This window comes from Leptonychotes weddellii, chromosome 3 (genome assembly GCF_054177405.1).
Source record: "Leptonychotes weddellii isolate Sample4059 chromosome 3, ASM5417740v2, whole genome shotgun sequence".
Classification (NCBI taxonomy): domain Eukaryota; kingdom Metazoa; phylum Chordata; class Mammalia; order Carnivora; family Phocidae; genus Leptonychotes; species Leptonychotes weddellii.
Window position 1 is genome coordinate 173213481 of NC_138371.1, and position 18665 is coordinate 173232145.

The window sequence follows — 18665 nt, forward strand, 5'->3', positions numbered from 1 at the left end:
CCTTATGTTCTGTTTCTAATCTGAATCCACCCTCCCCACATCCCTACCACTTGTGAAGTTCAAGAATATATCTTCATATTCTTCAGGAGATGTAAATGTATGTGCATAATGGCAAATATGCAATGCAATATAATAACAGAAATAAGGAATCATTCATAGGGTGTTCTGGGAACACAAGTGAAAGTCATCAAAGGCCTACTAGAAGTGGATAAATGGATCTCAAAAATCTAACGATGGAAGCGGGCCTTGATTTCATTCATGAAGGATAAATAAGAAGTTGGTCAACACACAAGCAACAGTGGTAAGATCTTCCAAATCCAAATTGTTGATGACCTTATATTGTCCCACTTCACCAAGTACCTCCGAGAGCCAAGCCCAACAACCCATTCTTCAGATGATTTTAAGAAGGAACTTTATAAATTTCAAATACAATTTCAGAAGTCATTTTTATAAAATTTAGCTGGGATCCTCTTTAAATCTTCCAGTGGATCCACATTGTTCATAGAAGAATGTCCAGGTTTTCCTGGAATACTCTTCACGATGTGGCTGCCAGTTACACGTATGGCCTCTTCCCTCATCACTGCAGCTGCGCCCCAACATAGTTTTCTGCCCCTTGCTGTTCACAGGCTACTTTTTCTGTCCCACATGTATCTTCTCCCTCTATCCCTCGACACCCTGAAGAATTCCTGCCCATCCTTCAAGACTACATGGCTGAGGTAACTTGCTTCTCAGTGAATCCTACCTGACCCCAACTTGATCACGTCTTCCTTTTTGGTGTCCCTTAGACATAACTATAACTCCGTCATCTTTGTTCACTGCTGATCTTCCCCAGAAGCTTCTCTTTGAGGACAGTATCCTCCTTTATATCCTCGGCATCCAGCACAATTCTCAAGATAAACCTACTTCAGTGTTTTGAATGGCTGTTAGGAATGTCACTCTAGGAGATCTTTTTCATCCTGTCCAACTCCCTTCTTGTCCAGCCAGGGTCCCCATTTAATTAAGAGAGTGGAACTGGAATCCAGTTGTCTTAGTTCCATTCCATAGGTCTTTTCCCCATGTCGAGCGCCCCCCGTAGATGAGTTCCCCTAGCGATCATCACCGACTCCACCCATTGGGCCGTATTGCTGGCTATCACTATTCTACACTTGCATTTTGGGACAGAGGTTTGCATGCATTTTGCCTTTGGGATTCAGTTTCCCACAATGAGTTGCATACCACAGTCAGTGATGAACAGAAAGATGCCATGCTCCCTCCTTTCCAGGGCCCGTCTCACAGATTTGTTCCACAGCGCTCACAGACAGTACCAACTGTTCTTCCTGTTGGCTGCCAAAATAAGTCAGCAGTTGGGAAGGGGGGGAAAAAGACTATGAATTATGGAAAATAACTAGGGAGAGAGAATGGCAATACAATGGGAAAAAGTAACAACTCTTTGTAGCCCCCCCACCCAGGTGACTGTCTCAAATTTCAGCAGACTACCAGAAAACTAAACGAAGAACAGCATCCAGTCAAGCAGGAGCTTCAGAGACAGGACAGTCGTTGAAAACCTCCCCGGTTGATCTTACTCACCAGCCTGACCGCCATCATGCAAGACTCAGGCCCCAGCCTCTTGCACAACCGTGTGTTTCATTAAGACAGCAGATCACACGGCGAAAGGGGCAGCTAGATGGAAGGATGGGGAGTGACAACATATGTTTGGAATAAACTCAGTTTCCATATGAAAAGGTTCGTAAACCACCTCTGGCCAAGCATTCCGGAGACAAGTCTGACCTATAAACCCTTCCACTGCCTAATGGGGTGTGCATACGGGCAAGCTTCGGGTGTCATTGTGATGTATGCCCAAGCAGAGGGGTGCTAGCATTTTAATGTCCCCAGCTCATGCTTGGGAGCACACGTGTTAGTCTTGTCATCCTGGTGGCGTTTGTCTCAAATGCTAAGAATACGATCATGAACCTATCACGAGGTGTGCCTGAGCAGTATTTTTTCTTAATCTCGCAGAATATCACCTCAGAGCTCCCCCAGCACCTCATGTTAGTATTTACCAGGCTCTCCTGCAACTCTTTATGCTTGCTTCCCCTCAGAGCCTGCGAGAATTTACATCGCGAAGGGCATTCCTCGCACCTACCCTAGTTCTGTGAATTCTTAGAAAATACGCACAACACACAAGAAAAATTACTTTAAAAATGCATGGATGTGGTTTATCGTTTGTGGCTTTAAGACTTCCCTTTGGCAGTTGTCTTCCTCAGGAGCAGTGTGTCTGCACCAGCTCGCATACCACTGTAGCTTTGGTAGAAGCTGCTTTGGTAACACGCTTTTTAAAAATGCTGCAGAGAAATGCTCATTGTATTTCTGTTTACACCATCATCTAGACGACTGTTGCTCATAGATGACTTTGTTAAGACTTTTTACTTTTGGGCCGCAGCTCTATAATTGTGGTTGTATAAACATTCAATTTATAGTAACATGCAGTGTAGTGGGAAAAAAATAATGGAAATGAAACAATTTTGTGTGTCAGCTTTATGGGGTTTGTTGGTCTTTTTGTTTTATTGTTTTCCTTTTCATAGACTCAACCTCCCCGCTTTGAGTTGAGGAAAGAAAAGAATCACAGAGGGAGGAGAGGGGTCCAGCTCTGCAGTGTGAGTGCTCGTCGATGGGGATGGTCGATGGGGAGGGTCTTACCTTCCAGTGGAGCCGAGGCCCGTGTTTCTCCTCGGCCCCGCGCAGTGCAGACGCTACAACTCTCGTGTGTGGGCATCTGCAAACATGAATGACAATGTGTGCACACAGCAAACACACTTGTTAGAAGAAAAACCTTTGGGATTGCGAGGAGATGGAATAGTGTTTAAAAAAATTAAGGAAAATGTACTGGAATTAATTTTGTTAGCTTTGTTTCTTCTAATCCTCTTCTGGAAAAATCTCTTGCCCGACTGTTTTCCCATCATCATTTTTGGCATCTTCATGCTGTTTAGTGTCTCCCTGCTGTTTGTGTTTTAGATGGGAGTCCGAAAAGTGTTTCTAAAATACTGGCACACTGACCAGCTCAATGATTTGTGCCTGCAGCAGCAGAGAAAAATTATCACCTGCCAAAAAGGTAACAATTACACGCTCACTTTTCCGAGCCTCTTTGAGTTGTGAAATCTGAAATCATTTAGTGCACCCCTGAGTCGAAATGTCAGTGGGACCTACACTCCAGTGGACAAGGACACGATGTGTGGACCGTGTCTGGGAGCTGAGCCAGCCCCGTAGTTCCGTTTGCTCCTTACCTGACTCTGAATCAGCATGTGCTCGCTCTGCTCGCACCGTATCTGGTAGTCATTCCGCCTGAAATTTTACATCAAATTTTCACCTCACTCACAGTTTGGAAGAGGGAATATTCGTATCTTAGAATTTACGCAGCCGCCACCTCGCAAATAGTCACGCTTGCTGATCTGTTCAGAAAGCACAGGGCAGGAAGGTGTACCTTTGAATCCTCAGTGGGAACCCCCGCCCACCACCACCACCACGTGGCACCGAGGTGCAGCTAGGAGCCAGAGAGAGGCCAATTCGGTCAGCATCACTGGGACGCTGGGATTTTATGTAATCCTCCTTATGTGCCTTGGGAAAATCCTTGACTCTTACCTTTCCTTTATGAAGTGACAATAATGTTGGAGTATTATCTCTGATAGCAGACAGCTATTTTAGCGTTGGGAGAGATTCCGTGTAGAACTTTTTCCCTATAAAAACCCAAGTGACCATTGAAAATGGGACCATTTAAAAAAATCGTAACTATGCCTCCCATAAAATATATATATATATATACACTTAATAACATTAATTTTTAATTTGCTTAGTGATTTGATTATATTATATATCATAAATACGATATTTAAAGGAAGGTAAAAGAAGGAGATACTATAAAGGCTAGTTTTTGGGGAACCTGTTGTAATGAGCTTAGCTTTCCGGTATCTCCGGAAACGTTAAATACAAGCACAGCTCGTGGGATGCAGAAATCAGTTTTATTCTGTTCAAGCCTCTGTCCGTGGAGCCGCTGCGTAAAATATCCAAGGGGGTTCCCTTGTTTTCTGATGAGAAAAAGCCCTGCCACACGCTGGTCCCTCAAACTGTCTCCATCAGAATTTTATAGGTCCAGTCCAAGAAATGCTCAAAATTCAGAATTACCTTCCAAGTTAAACCATCCCTCTTGGCCGCCGCAGACCCCGCGGGTGGGGCCTGGGCATGGGTTTCACCCTGTCTACACAGGTGTGTGCAGACCCCTAGGGCTGGCGACAGAGAGGGAAGAGGAGGGGGCAGGGTAGCTCTTCTGTCTGACTGGTACCTGTGTAGTCTGGCATTGGGCTTCTCTGACAGGGCTGCAGGTGTTCAGAGGCTCTTGGCTACGTGGGAGCACATCAGCAGGGTCCTTGGCACTGCGCACCTGAGAGGTGGCCCGACCTCTCCTTGGGACAGTACTTGTAATTCTCCCCGAGCCTCTGGGATTCCCACAGGCATGCTGGCCTTGGTGCTCTCAAATAAGCCCCTTGCAATGACTCCAAGCAGGTGTCTAGTGCCCGAGAAACACAGTGTGGGACCCTGGCGTGTTCCACCATGTCCTCCAGACTCCACGGTCACGTGGCTGGTTCTCCGTGTGGGCTCCTGAAGCCACTTTCACCAGCCTGGAGGTCAGCAGTGGTGTGGGGAGGCTGGGGTGATGGAGGCAGTCCACCCCAACTCTAGGCAACTTTTGCTCCTCTCTGGGTTATGACAGCCTGGTCTCCTTAACTTCATCCTTCATCCACGTAGCGAGAGGCTGGGGTCCCAGGTCAGTTTGCACCACCGCCTTTGCAGTTCTTATTTGTGGGCTTGGTCCCACCAACCGCTGTGCCCTGTGAGCACCTGCAGCATCAGCATCACTTGGGAGCCAGTTAGAAATGCAGAGTCTCGGGCCCCCACCACCTCCAGATTCAGCATCTGCACTTGCAGCCTCAGCTGGACCTGGGATGGGGGACCCTATTGCCAAGACCAGTGCCCTCACCCTTGAGCTATGGAGCCAACGGAGAATCCCATTTACCATCATGTTATCCGCACATAGAATGGGATCTCAAATTCCCCCGGAAATTTTCTTTCAATACAATGAAAAGAACGTGTACCCCTTCTTCACTCAGGGATGCTCACTAGAAACGTCTCCCCTATTTAATGACAAAGATTAAGCTGATCCTACTGACCTGAAAGGGAAGAAACAAGCAGAGCTCTAGGTATTCCTTCATGTTTAAAGATAAAAATTGAGACAGGTCTCAAAAAAATGGCATCACAATAAAAACCATAATTTCAGATTGCATAAATGAAATAATGGATATAAAAGTTCTTTAAAATTACAGGCTCTTAAATGCAAAGCATTAATTATTGATTTTTATTTTTACATCTCTTGGAACAGTCCCTTCAGTACTTTTTGCCTGTGTGAAATTTACTCAACATTTATACAATCTGGAGTTATTTCCCCATTCTTCAAGGGTTCTCATTTTTCCTTCGTACATGTTGGGGGGGGGCGGAGAAAGTTGTAACTTTAAGCATTTTAATAGTCAATGACTCCTAATGGAAGTTTCTTCCTGATCCTACATGTTCATTTTGTCCTGGATGAAAACTGTCTTTAAAATCTCAATGCTGGAAAGGTCAGGAAAGCCAACTTTTAACTTGTCTGAAAGAGAACAAGTATCGGTTATCGATTATGGCAAATTTATTTTTACTAGTTGCCTCTTATTAAGGAAAGCCAGTTTTAGCAGCAGGTATATCATTTTTAAGGGATGTTTAAAGGCTGCCAGGATGAAGTGTGAGAAGACAGAGTCCCCGGATGCGGGACAGCAGGCCCCCGGTGAATGGACATGCAGTGAATAGCTCTGCTCTGACGGGGTCAAAAGAAGTCTCCCATGGCCACATTAATCTTCCCTTTGTTCCAAAAGATTAAACATCTTGAATATACCCTCACCTTCACCCTTCCAAAAGTCAATGTCTCAATTTTTTTTTAATGTAACAGGAACGAGCGAGCAGACAGACCAATTTGAGCTTTCTGTTTCTGTCTCAGTTGCCCACTGCCTGGTTAACACTTCTGCCTTTTATGCTGCACTTTATATTCCTGGAAGTCTGATTGTACCTTTTACTGTTCAGTTTTTTTTCCCCTTTAGATTAGTTCAGCATGACTGTTTTATAGTGAACTTAATACAACTGCATTCCAAAGTAACTAAACATTTAGTATTGCCATTTGGAAAAAAAAAAAAAAAAGCCTTAAGCATTTTAGATGTCTGCATATTATTTGCCTCTGGAGCCATAATTGTGGAAAGTTGTGTTCAGCTTTCCATCTTCTAATCAAGTAAAGGCATCAAAATGAATATCCTAGATAAGCCGCACATTTTTTCTTCTATAGCCAGGGAGTATTTTAAAGCACTTAATGCTTTACAGACCTTCCCCCACACACACACACTATAAACAAAAACAAAGCGTCTTTGCTACACACATTGGTTTTCCCCTGAAATTATAGATCTTCTTAGAATTCCAGCAATTCCTTCTAACCTTAGAAACTTGGAATTGGAAGGGGCAGCGTCCTAGGGTCAAAAGGCCCACCTGCGAATTTACACCTGTTCACAGTATCCAGATGGGGCCATTTACCCTCTCGGACACGCTGACTCCCTCTCTCAGGAGCCGGCCTGATCCGTTTACACCCTGTGCTCATTATTAGAAAGTTCTTCTTCACGTTGATCGCAAATATGCTTCCCTGCGACTTCTCCATTGGTGACCTGCTCTCTGGAGAGCTAAGGTAGCATCCGGGTGGTCCGAGGTAAGGGAATGAATTTGGCTGCATAAGCACAGAAATTTGAAACCTGGCTCTACTGTTCATTGGTTGTGTTTACCTGGAGGAATTTTCTTAGCTTCACTAAGCTTCTCTTTCTCCAGGTGCAAAATGGAGATAATGGTTTATGAATTATCATTGAGTGTTGGCATGAAATGATAGAGTGCCTGACACATGGAAATGCCTTTAAATGGTGGGCATTATTATTTCTGTTTTCAAGTGTTACCATTTGTTACTGACATATTAGCGATTTCAGAGCGTGTTCACTCACGTAGTTCTCCCAATTCTTACACATTTTTCTAGCTAGCGCCACTTCTCTGGAGAGCAGGAAGGATGTCCTAAATTCACACACAATCTCTTTCCAGAGTCTTAAATGCACTGTTCGTTTTTCTAGGAGTTAAATCAGAGTCTTATTAACAATATGTGCATGTTTTTGAAGACAACTTCCACAAGCCTCAGCCATTTCTGTTCTACTCGGATATAATGAGACGAGCAGTGCATCCTAAAATGGTCCAGTTGGAACTACACTGCAGAATTCTCTGGGGTTTAGACCTGCTTCCTCCCTACTGATTTTCATCCAGTCCGTCTCGTCCAGCTGTGTTAAGAAAAGAAGTGTGGATGTCTCATTTCTTAGGTTACGGATTTTGCCTCTTAGGTGTTACCATTGCTGAATTTAGATACCTTTTCAGATACGAGATTAGAAAGTTTTGTAAATTCTTATTCTGAGTTAAATGCATCTTATGTTATGGCTGCTGAGACATCAGTGTGTTATGACCTGTTTGTGTGTCTGGGGTTTCGCTTCTGCTCCTCTCACTGACCCGTGATTGTGTTCTTTTATGAAAGTTGTAAGAGGATTTCTAGCACGCCAGCACTTGATTCAGAAAAGGAGCATCAGACAGCAAGAGGTCACGTCCATCAACAGCTTCCTGCAGATTACAGAGGACATGGGGCTGAAGACCTACGATGCCCTGGTCATTCAGAACGCTTCTGACATTGCCCGTGAAAATGACCGGCTGCGGAATGAAATGAATGCTACTTACCATAAGGAGAAGGTGGAGGCCAGACACAAGCCAGAGGAAGGAACCAAAAGGTAAAGGCAGATAGTATGCAACTTTAATTACCTTTGTCACTGATCCAGTGGAGTCAAGAAAATCCCGATAGCGCTTAATGCAGGGTTCACTCAAACCTGACGGTGGCCACGGGAACGAGCATGGATGTGCGCATGGCTTCCTATTTGAAACCTCCGAGCAATCTAAAAGGGTCCCTTCTCGTGCTTTCTTTTCACGCAACAGATGCTCTGTGTTAGATTCTCCGTATGAAACGTTATTGCTTCCCTACATGCTGCACCGCTTACCGTCTCAAGGCCAGAGTTTTAAGGCAGCTCATATTTCTGTCTTAGCAAAAATACACACCTGGGTTCTTGACATCTTTATACGAGTATTATGTATATGAGGGTGATTCATAGAAACTTCTGGAAGTCTGACCCAAACAATGGAGAAGCCAGTCTGAAAACAGAGAAGTGGTGAAATCGATGTTTTGTACGTATAATATTTCCCTTAGTAATTTGTCACAGTTTCTTCGCCAATAGGGAAAGTTTTGGGGAAACGCTTTTCATTTTAAAGTTCGCTTTGGATGCTGAGCTTGGAATAGAAATGTGCAGGCGACCTGGTGCTTCTCCATCTTATCAGTCTTGCCTCTCTGTGAAGCATGGGGACACCCCTGATCCTTAGCACCCCACCCGGGAGGGCAGGGACCTGGGCCCTCACTAGACGTCAGGCAGGTGTTTGTTTTTCCATAGGAACTTGGCGTTAGCTGGTCGTTTCTCACTTGAAAATGACTCCCCTTTGCCTCAACTGCCGGTGTCCAGTGATTTTTTATTAAAGATGAAATGGTGATGTGTCTCTTGCTAATTAGCTTCAACTATCTCTCCATGATTAAATACTGAAGAAATTCCCTTTGTATGAAAAACTGTAATTAAACATTACAGGGAAAACAAATTATTCACTGAGCGCCCTGCTTTCATCTCTGGCTAGTTCATTTTCTACATGGGTGTCTGGCTCTGCCTCGTGGTAGATCCCAGCCTGGCTGGGGCTCCGCCACACAAAGATATAATTACACAAACAAATGCTCGGAGACTCCTTGTGAAATGAACGCATTGGCATCTCACTATTACATGATTACATTGACATGTGAAGCCAGAAGGGATTTTTTTTTTTAAACCAGATAACTATTAATTTTATCTGACTTCCAGAATAGTATTTATTATTTTCGCTGCTGGAACTAAACAGCCACCCCAATTTCCCAATTTGATTATGTATTCGTTTGCCTGATATAAAATTAAGTGAAGAAGTCTTTTCCTATGTATTTATTGAATACCAGCAGTTCCCTTGGCATTGCACAACCAGATGGGGTATTCGTTTGCCTGATATAAAATTAAGTGAAGAAGTCTTTTCCTATGTATTTATTGAATACCAGCAGTTCCCTTGGCATTGCACAACCAGATGGGGTAAGAGAACAAAAATAATAATTCTGCACATCATTAAATATTGCTCGTGGGGTTTAAATTGCAAGGAGAAAAGGGGGGAGAGAGAGAGGTGTAAATCTTTGACAGTTTTAAGTCAAGTACGTACTCTTCGGCAATGGGAGATGGTGATGAATTCCCAGCATTTGATGCATCAGTAACTCTGAATTAAGATGGATTTCCCAGAAATTATCATTCAGATTGAAATTCTGGTTTCTTGATTTGCTTAATAATCAGAGTGTGAAAAATTCATTCAGTGAATGCCTGATAGAAAATGTGGCGTTCCTTAAGCAGTGCTGTGTTTGTGTGAGATTCTTAAAAAGTCACCATGATGAATCTCCATCGTGCTCATTTATCAGAGAGCAGGGGCCGGAAGGACGGGCAGCGCTCTCTGGATGCGCCCGTTTCCAGAGCGCTACGCACGCATCCTCCAGCCGCGGAGGGGAAGGCTCTTTACCAAAAAGCCGTGATTATGTCTGCTTGAGCGGGTTCATTGTGACCGTCTGAATAATGCATCTGGGCCCCTCTGGTGGGGTGCTCTTTGTGTTTTGTTCCCCCAAGAGCCGAAGACAAGTGTGGACCCAGGCATTTCCACTACAGCTCCGTCCCGGTCCCCATGGCGGTGGATGGCCTGATCCAGTCTCTGGCTGGCCCGTCCACCCGGTCTCCTTCTCTGCACTCGGTGTCCAGCCTGGATGACAGCAGTGGCCTCCCCTCACCACGGAAACAGCCTCCGCCCAAGCCAAAGAGGGACCCCACCACGCGGCTGAGCGCATCCTACGAGGCTGTGAGCGCCTGCCTGTGGGCAGTGGCCAGGGAGTCCGCCAGTGAAGGTCAGCAGAGGGAGGGAGGGGGGCGCCTTGTCGGGGACCCAATGCTCTGCCTCCCAGTGTCTGAATGAACCCAGCAGGATCATTGCCCTAATCTATTTTTAATAGAAATAAGTCCAGTTGTTGGCTTATCAGCAGCTCTTTCACCATTAAATATAAATCCTATGTATTCAGTTCTCTGAGGGTGTTAGGGAAAAGCTACTCGTATGACATTTCCTTACCGCCCGTCCCCACGTCAGCGTCGTCAGTGTGGGCGAGGGCCTCTGACCAGAGCACGTCAGAGTATCTGTCCTTGGCCGGGGAAATGTTCACTGGTCAAAGCCTAAAAAAATTCATCGGGCATCCCTATTGTCACCGTCTGATTAAAAACCAAGCCTGCTTTATCATGGGGAGAGTGCAACTTTCAGGCAGAGGATAATCACACCGCAACAAAATCCAGTCAGCAGAACTTTGAGGTCTAGCTGAGGGCAGTTTCTGCATCGGCGGCCTGGAAATATTTAGTCAGAATAGGGGGAAACCAGAGTCTTCTCTCCATGAGATCTCTCATCGACTAGTACATGTGACCGTTATCACTGAATTATTCATTTTTCAAAGAGTGAACAATAGAGGCAGGACGCCTTGGCAGAGCAGGTACCGATTCCGGGGTTATGTATCACCTACCCACAGGTAGGCCCCATCGTAGGCCCTAGGGCATATATCATAAATAAAACAAACGGGATCATCTTTCCTTGTGGGGTTTCCGTTCTCGTGTGGGAAGACAGATGCTCGACACGGTACACAAGTCCATACGTGAAGTATTTTAGCAGATCACGGCTGCAGAGAAGCGTACACAGGGTAAAAGGTGGTAGTGCAGGGCGGGGGATGAAACTCTACATGGAATGGCGTGTAGGTTCCACTAGAAAGCTCTACCCGAACATGGGACAGCTCACAATTCCTTCCATAAGCAAATGAGCCAGGAATACAAGAGCGCGGCAAAGCCACACGCTCACCTGTGGGAGAAGACGGGTGATACCACGGGGTCGGTGGAAAGCCCACGGTTCAGGGGCCACGAGCAATGAGAAGGCCCCAGCTACCGACAAAGATGCTTCTTACTGGTCACTAAAAGGAAGAATGGATTTTTAAGAGAGTATTTATTTAAAAAAAAAAAGGCCATTACTATTGTAATGTTCGAGTTATGTCATGGTAATACGGAGATGTAGGAAATGTAGGAGACATTCCTGAGTTTGGGGAGAGGGGTGCAAGTGTGTTTCTGACGTCGTGGCAGCAAAAATAGCTGTAAAAGGAGAAAATGGGGTTAGGGAAATCTCGGGAGGACAGGCTTCAGCGGACATAGATGTGAGCGCAGACCCAGTTTTAGAGCTGGGTCTGCGGAGATGCGTGGCCTCCTCCGATGCACCACACCAACCACAAGAGGCTGTAGGCTGAACAGATCATAAACACGCTCCCGGGGCAAGGGAATACATCCCATTTCCAGCCCTACTTTTGGACCTCTGCCCAGAAGTTAAGGTATAGAGCTCAAAAAAGTGTGCCGAAGGAAGCTCCCTTTGGCTTATTGGAAGAGGAAGAATGGCATCCAACAGGCTAACCCTGATGAGATGCGGAGCATGTGGAATAGACCCAGGATAGCATCAGAAGCTGGAAAAACAGGAAACAAGATTGAACATTGCAGCCTATGGAAGGTGGTTCCCTGTCCTGATTCGAATGCTGCACACGCGATCTAGAGATTTGAGGAAGTTGGCCCCAGAATAGTCCGTAGCATCTAAAACCTCCTGTGTGTGCCCGTTCCAAAACCGTCTGCCCTGGACTTGAGATTCTGGAGTAGTCAGGTGATGCCAACTAGTCACATCATCGGGAAGGGAGAGAAAGTATTGGGGATGACGTCAAAACACGTCCATTAAGAAAAAGTGACTGGAGAACCATAGGAGAGAAAATATATATGTAAAAGCAGATGACAGGGAATTGCCACTCCTCTGAGGGATCACCAGGCTCTTCAGTCTCGCTGTTTAAAATACATGATGTGATACCATTAGACTTCCAAGACTTACAGGAAAAACTTAAGTTCTTGGAACCTAATTTCAGCAGGCATGCGACCGAGGTGCTTGTCGGGGTCTCCCCCGCTGATCGCACCCCATGAACTCAGATTTTGGAGGCCAGCCCCGAAGGTGGTGCTTTGATTGCTGTCTACAGTATGTGTCCTTTCTTACAAGATTCCTCACATGGACTCTGCGCCCACCACCACATCTCCTGCCACTGGAGATGAATTCCTCCATCGAAGCTGCTGATCCGATCAAGCAGGTGTGCTCACTGCTCTTGCAGCATGTATAGCATCAGGAGTCGGGGGCCAGTGGGGGTCTGGTCACCAGGATTTCCAATCCATAACTGCAAGGTGGCGACACCCTCCTGAGATAAACCCACCGTGCACAGGGGCTCTGGCCCCCTTTATGCCTTTGTGACAGGAGCTGAGGTGTCCAGAACAGAAGCCACTAGCCATGTCTGGCTATTAACATTGAACTTCAAATTAAGTGAAATTTAGAACTCAGTTCCTCAGTCATTAGTGACACTGCAGGGGTGTGGAATCTCCAAACATCGCAGAAAATTCTGTCAGACAGCATTGATTCTACACACTTGTACCCCGAGGACAATGCTGAGTTTTTTGCACCCCATAGTACGTCACAAAACTGTCCTCCTTCTGCAGAAGACAGGAGGAAGCTCGGATTGCTATTTAAAATGCTCTGTCAGCCTTGGTTTCGTAAGAACAAGGACCACAAGCAACCCAGTCGGTTTCTAACCTGAGCCATTCCTTACAACTTCTTAAAAAATCAAGTTCAGATTTTCTTCTTTTATGTGGAAAGCTGCTGATTCATCTCTGAAGGTTATGTAGTGAAGGGAGTTCTGATTAGAGAAGGAGAGCCAAGAATCTTAGAGAAATCAATGATTAGATCACGTTAAGCTTTGTGCCCATCCCTTTCCCACAGATTTTCACCCAGCAAACTTGGCCATAATAAAGATGGGCAGTGGAGAGAGCTCATTTTTTTCACCGCCTTTGTGCTTGAAAAGCATGAGGCAATTTTATAAGCCAGTAAATGTTGACACTTGTGTGCAAAATATTAGCAAGCTAGGGCCAGCTCTTTGAGAGTAGAGTCGACCCTTGAGCAACACAGGCTGGAACTGTGTGGGTCCACTTATACATGGATTGTTTCTCGATACAGTACAATACTGTAAACGTAGTTTCTCTTTCCTATGATTTTCTGAATAACGTTTTCTTTTCTTTAGCTTACTTTATTGTAAAGATACAGTATATAATACATACGCAAAATACGTGTTCATGGTCTGTTGGTGTTATCGGTAAGGCTTCTGCAACAGCAGGCTATTGGTGGTAGAGTTTGGGGAGCGTCAAAAGTTACAGGCAGATTTTCACCCCTAATCTTTGCATTGTTCAAGGGTCACCTGTGCGATTTTTCAAAAGTCTGGGGTTGGTCTTTGCCAACAGTGACTAGGGACAGGAAGAACAGGGCTTCTCCTTCTCCTTGCTAGGGGGTTCCCCAGCTCCCAGCTCATGTACCCCTCTGGAGACTTGATTCTCTAAGCCCACGGTGCAGACTTGCTCCCAGACATGGGGTCACTGGATGGGGAGATTGCAAGAGACAGATTTTCTTCGACCAGCCCTTGCCTCCCCCGCCTTTACTCTCCTGTCATGTGATCCCCACACCCACCACCCCTTCAGACTCCAGCAGCCCATTCCTTAGAAATAATACCTTGTGGAATCCGTAATTTTTAAAAGTAAATTGCTGTATAACTCCATTCTCAAGAAGACCATTTATGTGCATAGATACAAGAATAGTTCCTCTCTGTGGCTTAATTTGGAAATAACATTCCATTTCTTTTCTTTCTTCCTGGTCTGGTTTTTATCTTTACTCTAGAATAGCCCTTGACACATAGTAGGCACTCAATAAATACTTATTGAACAAATGCATGTTCTATAAATATATTTCTTTGTACTTCTTCCATTAAAGCAGGATTCGATTCTTATCAGTAAATCAAAATGAGCACAATTTGGCCAGGTTCAAAATGTACCCTTGAGATTTGCTGGATTTGGCCTGTCAGTGTATTTTTTGTAGAAGCCCTTGATTATATTTTTCTATTAGCTGAAATTTGACAGAAATTAGGTATTCCATGAACACCATCCTGAGAATATGTTACTGGATATAGAAGAATAGGATTGTTCTGGAGATGTTTCACAACTTACGACACATGACTCCATTCAACACATAGTAATTGAGTGTACTCCATGAGGCTGGCTCCTCCCAGAGGGCCACGGAGACCAGTGGGGGAGATAAATGGGCAAACAAATTATAAGATAAGCAGAGTAACAGCAAAGAGAGCAGATGGTGTGGAACACAGGGCAAGGAGGCTGACCCTTGTTGGAACCTGGGGAGGGGTCGGGAAGGACATCTCAGTGACATTACGCATGTGGGGTGAAGTCCAATGGGTAAAGATGGGGTAACAGCCAACGTATGGACTCCTCCCACCAAAAACAAAATGCTGTAAGGTCACAATGTATCACAGCTCAGTGGAAGCCCTTTTTTTTCCCATTTGTATCTGCTTGTAGATCGATACTACATTCACTCATGTATGTAGCTGGTCCACCGGCCAGCTAGCCAGCATGTATTTGAGCATCCTTTATGTCCGAGGTCCTGTGCTAATAAGCGTTAAGTTTGCTCTGAAACTAGGCAAAATCACACTGGAAGGATTGGAATACAGTGGATACGTACACACACAGATAGAACTGTTTTCTTGATGAACAAGCTTCTCGTTCATTTCTTCTCATAGATTAAATATGTAGGTACCTGGTTTCCAGTGAGAATAGGGCCAAATAACTTGTGTCGTACTCAAAATGGTTACCTAAAAGCCATCTGACATACCTTAGCGAAACTTCAAAGGGCAGGTATTCTGTACAAGAACATTTTTATCTCCTAAGAGAACCTCAACATGATGTAAGTCCCCAGATCGTTGCACGGTAGCTCAGATAAGAGTCAAGTCTGAGAATGTGGGGTTTAACCCTTAAGCTACTGTTACGACACCAGGCCTTGCCTGGAAGGTGTCCTGTGACCATGGAATGTCTACCTGACACCATCTTGATGGAGTCGCAGATGTTTTGCCCATAAATCTTAGGACTCAAAACATTGTTAAGAAAATTCTTTTTTTTGGACACCTGAGTGGCTCGGTCATTAAGTGTCTGCTTTCAGCTCAGGTCATGATCCCAGGGTCCTGGGATCGAGTCCCGCATAGGGCTCCCTGCTCAGTGGGGAGCCTGCTTCTCCCTCTGCCTGCCGTTTCCCCTGCTTGTGCTCTCTGTCTCTCTCTCTCTGACAAATAAATAAAATCTTTTAAAAACTTATTTTTTAAAGAAAATTCTTAATATAAGTTCATTGTTCATAGCCCTCTGATCCATATTTGCCAATGAACTATTAGTATTTGTGTGAACACACATGCATGCAGACATGCAGAGAAACAGCCATAAAACCAAATGAGACTTTAATACTCTGTGGTTTTCTAATTGTATTTTATGAAGCCCGAAGCTTTCCAGTTCTCACGCCCAAAGATTCGAATTCAGTCTTCATGGGCTCCTCTGTGTGGTCCTCAGTCAAGGTCCTTCTTGAAGCTGTAGGTGATGGTTGGAATCATCTGAAGGCTAGTCCCTTGCACTCTGGTACCTCGGCCATGTGAGGACTGGGACAACGTGGGCGTCTTTATCTCGAGATGTTTTCTGCACATGGTTTATGCGGTGTGACAGCTTTAGGGGAGCTGGACTTCATACATAGAGAAGCAGTGTGTCAAAGGTACATGATTCAAGAGAGAGGAAGCCAGGCAGCCTCAGAAGTCATGCAGCCTCACGTTCACCGCCTCCCTCCCACCTGTCAGGCGGTCCCAAGGGTGCATCCAGGTTTAAGAAGGATAAACAGACTCCACCTCTTAATAGGACGAAAGCAACACTATTGTGGCCAATTTTTGGAAAATACAATTCCAATCCACCCACTGGACAAAACAATTCACACCCATCCCACAGATGAAATACAGTCACTCCTCTTCCAAACTCTCCAAAGCCTTCTTTCCCTCACCCCACCAGGCCCAGGCCCAAAGTCCCCATCTGGTTGTCTTGGTCAGACCCAGGCTTCCTGGCTGCTCAGGTGGACAGCTTTTCCAGGATGCCCCATTCTATCCGAAGATAGGCTCTCTACTCCCTGCAGTAAGCAGACCCTGGAAGGATGGGTGTGGATGCTCTTGACCTGAGACTTGGGAGCTTGGGAGGCACTCAGCAGTTCCAAAGGACACCTGGGCACAGGCTGCTCGTGGCTTGAGTAGGATTGAGTCCTGGTGCAAATGATTTTCCATGGCTCTTAGGCCCATGCTCTGTAATTTTGGCTCACCTTTGAGTTATAACTCCTAATCCACTCGAGGCACCTTTTTTGGGGTTGATAGTTCTCTCAGCCTGCCTTCTGTTCATAAAATTTTGAGGCACCAGAACTCTCCATTTTGTAATGACTGTGCCCCTTTCGGTGCACACTGATACAATTCCTTTAAAAGCTTTGTGAGTTTCGTGTGAGTCAATCTGTAATCCCCTCCAATGGTGAAAAGCCACAGACACTAACTTTTTGAGACAACCTCTTCTCTAATCTGGGCTCTCTGTGGGAGTTCTGTGGAGCGATACTCTTGATATTCTTAGAAGGCCTGTGGTGTTCCTACGTGGGAAGAATGCACGAGACACTGCTTCAGATCTTTCTGAGGTCTTGATAAAGGGTTTCAAAGTCATGACCTTGGCTTCATCTTTAGCTAGGTTTTCAGGGAAATGCCCCAGATTTCATCTCTGCCTGGAAGTCACGTCCACTTCAGAATTATCTGCTATCTGGACAGCCGGGCAGTGAGGAGCCATGTTATTTTCCAAAAAAAAAAAAAGAGAGAGAGAGAGAAAGTCCTGGCTCCTTTATAGTTACTAGCTCTTTCTTTAGCTTATGTCTTTACTCTCACATTTTACTAGAGACAGCTAGAATAATCCAGAAGGCAGCGTTCACACTCTGCCTGCAGCCGTCCTTCGCTAGATCCTCCAGCTCCTTGAGCATGGTTTCTGTTTTCCACGTCATTGCAGGGGACACTGTTGGCAACCCTTCTGCAGTGGCCTAATAAGGGCGGCCTTTCCTCCAGCTTCCAGCATCTTCCTCACTTTCCTGGAAGCCTCCCCAAGAGCATTCTTGAGGATCACCACGCTTCCGCTCACACTGTCTTCAAGGCTCCTCCGATCTTCCAAAGCTGCTGCCATACTTTTCAAGTTACTTTGTAGCAGCACTCCACCTGACCAATGTCTGCATAGTCCTCTGTCCCTGTGTAACAAACCTCTCCAAACTGCAGTGGCTTAAAAGAACAATGATGATCCTCTCTCTCTCCCACTGCTCCGGCAGCTGGCTGGGCTGAGCCACAGCTGTGGTCAGACAGTGGCTGGCGCTGGAATCATCGAAGACTCAGTTCACTATATATTTCTGGTGTCTAGGCCGGGGAAACCCAGACAGCTGAGGCCTGGAGCAGATGGGGTCGCCTGGCATCTCTCACCTCTACGGCCTTTCCGCGGGTTCTCCACAGCAGGGCTGCTCCAGGGTAGACAGACTTCATGCAGAAAGATCAGGGCCGCCAAGACGCATCCCAGGGGAGCAGGAGTTGGACAGAAGCCGTACTGCCCATGAGCCAGCCTCAGAAGGCAGGTGGCCTCCCCTTAGTCATAGTTTATTCATCAGGGGGCAGTCACTGAGGCCCTGCTGGTTTCAAGGTTCTGGACGAGCATGTGGGATTGAAAAATATTGTTGAAGCCGGTTTTGGAAAATATAATCTGCCACAAATCCTTTAAATTATTCAAATCTTCAGACAATTCCATAATACTAATGTTAAAAATTTGTTTGGTTCATTAACTTTCTAGAAGCTTATGAGCTGCTCTCTTTTAGCACATTAGAAAGCCTTTGGAATAATGCTTATGAATTACAGAATTGTGCATTTTGGGTATTTTCTGCTCTTAGAAGTTGGCTACTTTGGGGAACCCTGTGTAATACTGGCTTACAAAGATGTCCAGTGGGTTAGAAAATTAGCTTTGTTCTTTTCCTTTCTCTCTTGGATATCTCCCATTTGATTCATGTTTACAGTGTGCCAGAGTAGGAACTGAGCACTTTCCATACAGTATGCCTCCCTTTTACTCCTCTAAGTTAGTAACTGATAATCACCATTTTGCGTGTGACAATACTGGAGCTTAGAGAGATGTTCCCAAGACCTCTTTTAAGTTATAGTTTGCACCCTGACTCCCCCAACACATACACATACTTCAGTGACCCCCTTATTGTGGCCTGCTGTTCCTGGTCCTCATGGCATGTATCACATTCCAACATGCAAGAGAATTTACTCATCTGTTTCATTTACTTGCTTTTATTGTCTGACACCTCCCGCTAGGGCAGAAGAAGGTACG

The 18665-nt window shown here is 45.4% G+C and overlaps 1 protein-coding gene across 1 annotated transcript in view; it reads left to right on the forward strand.

The window, feature by feature from the left end:
* Positions 1–18665, forward strand: part of MYO16 (myosin XVI) — a 425887-nt gene that overhangs the window by 343947 nt on the left and 63275 nt on the right. Inside the window, exons 27-30 of the mRNA XM_081815515.1 lie at positions 2231–2300; positions 2992–3088; positions 7658–7904; positions 9897–10168. Of these exons, the coding sequence (XP_081671641.1) occupies positions 2231–2300; positions 2992–3088; positions 7658–7904; positions 9897–10168 (686 nt within the window). The remainder of the gene's footprint in view (positions 1–2230; positions 2301–2991; positions 3089–7657; positions 7905–9896; positions 10169–18665) is intronic.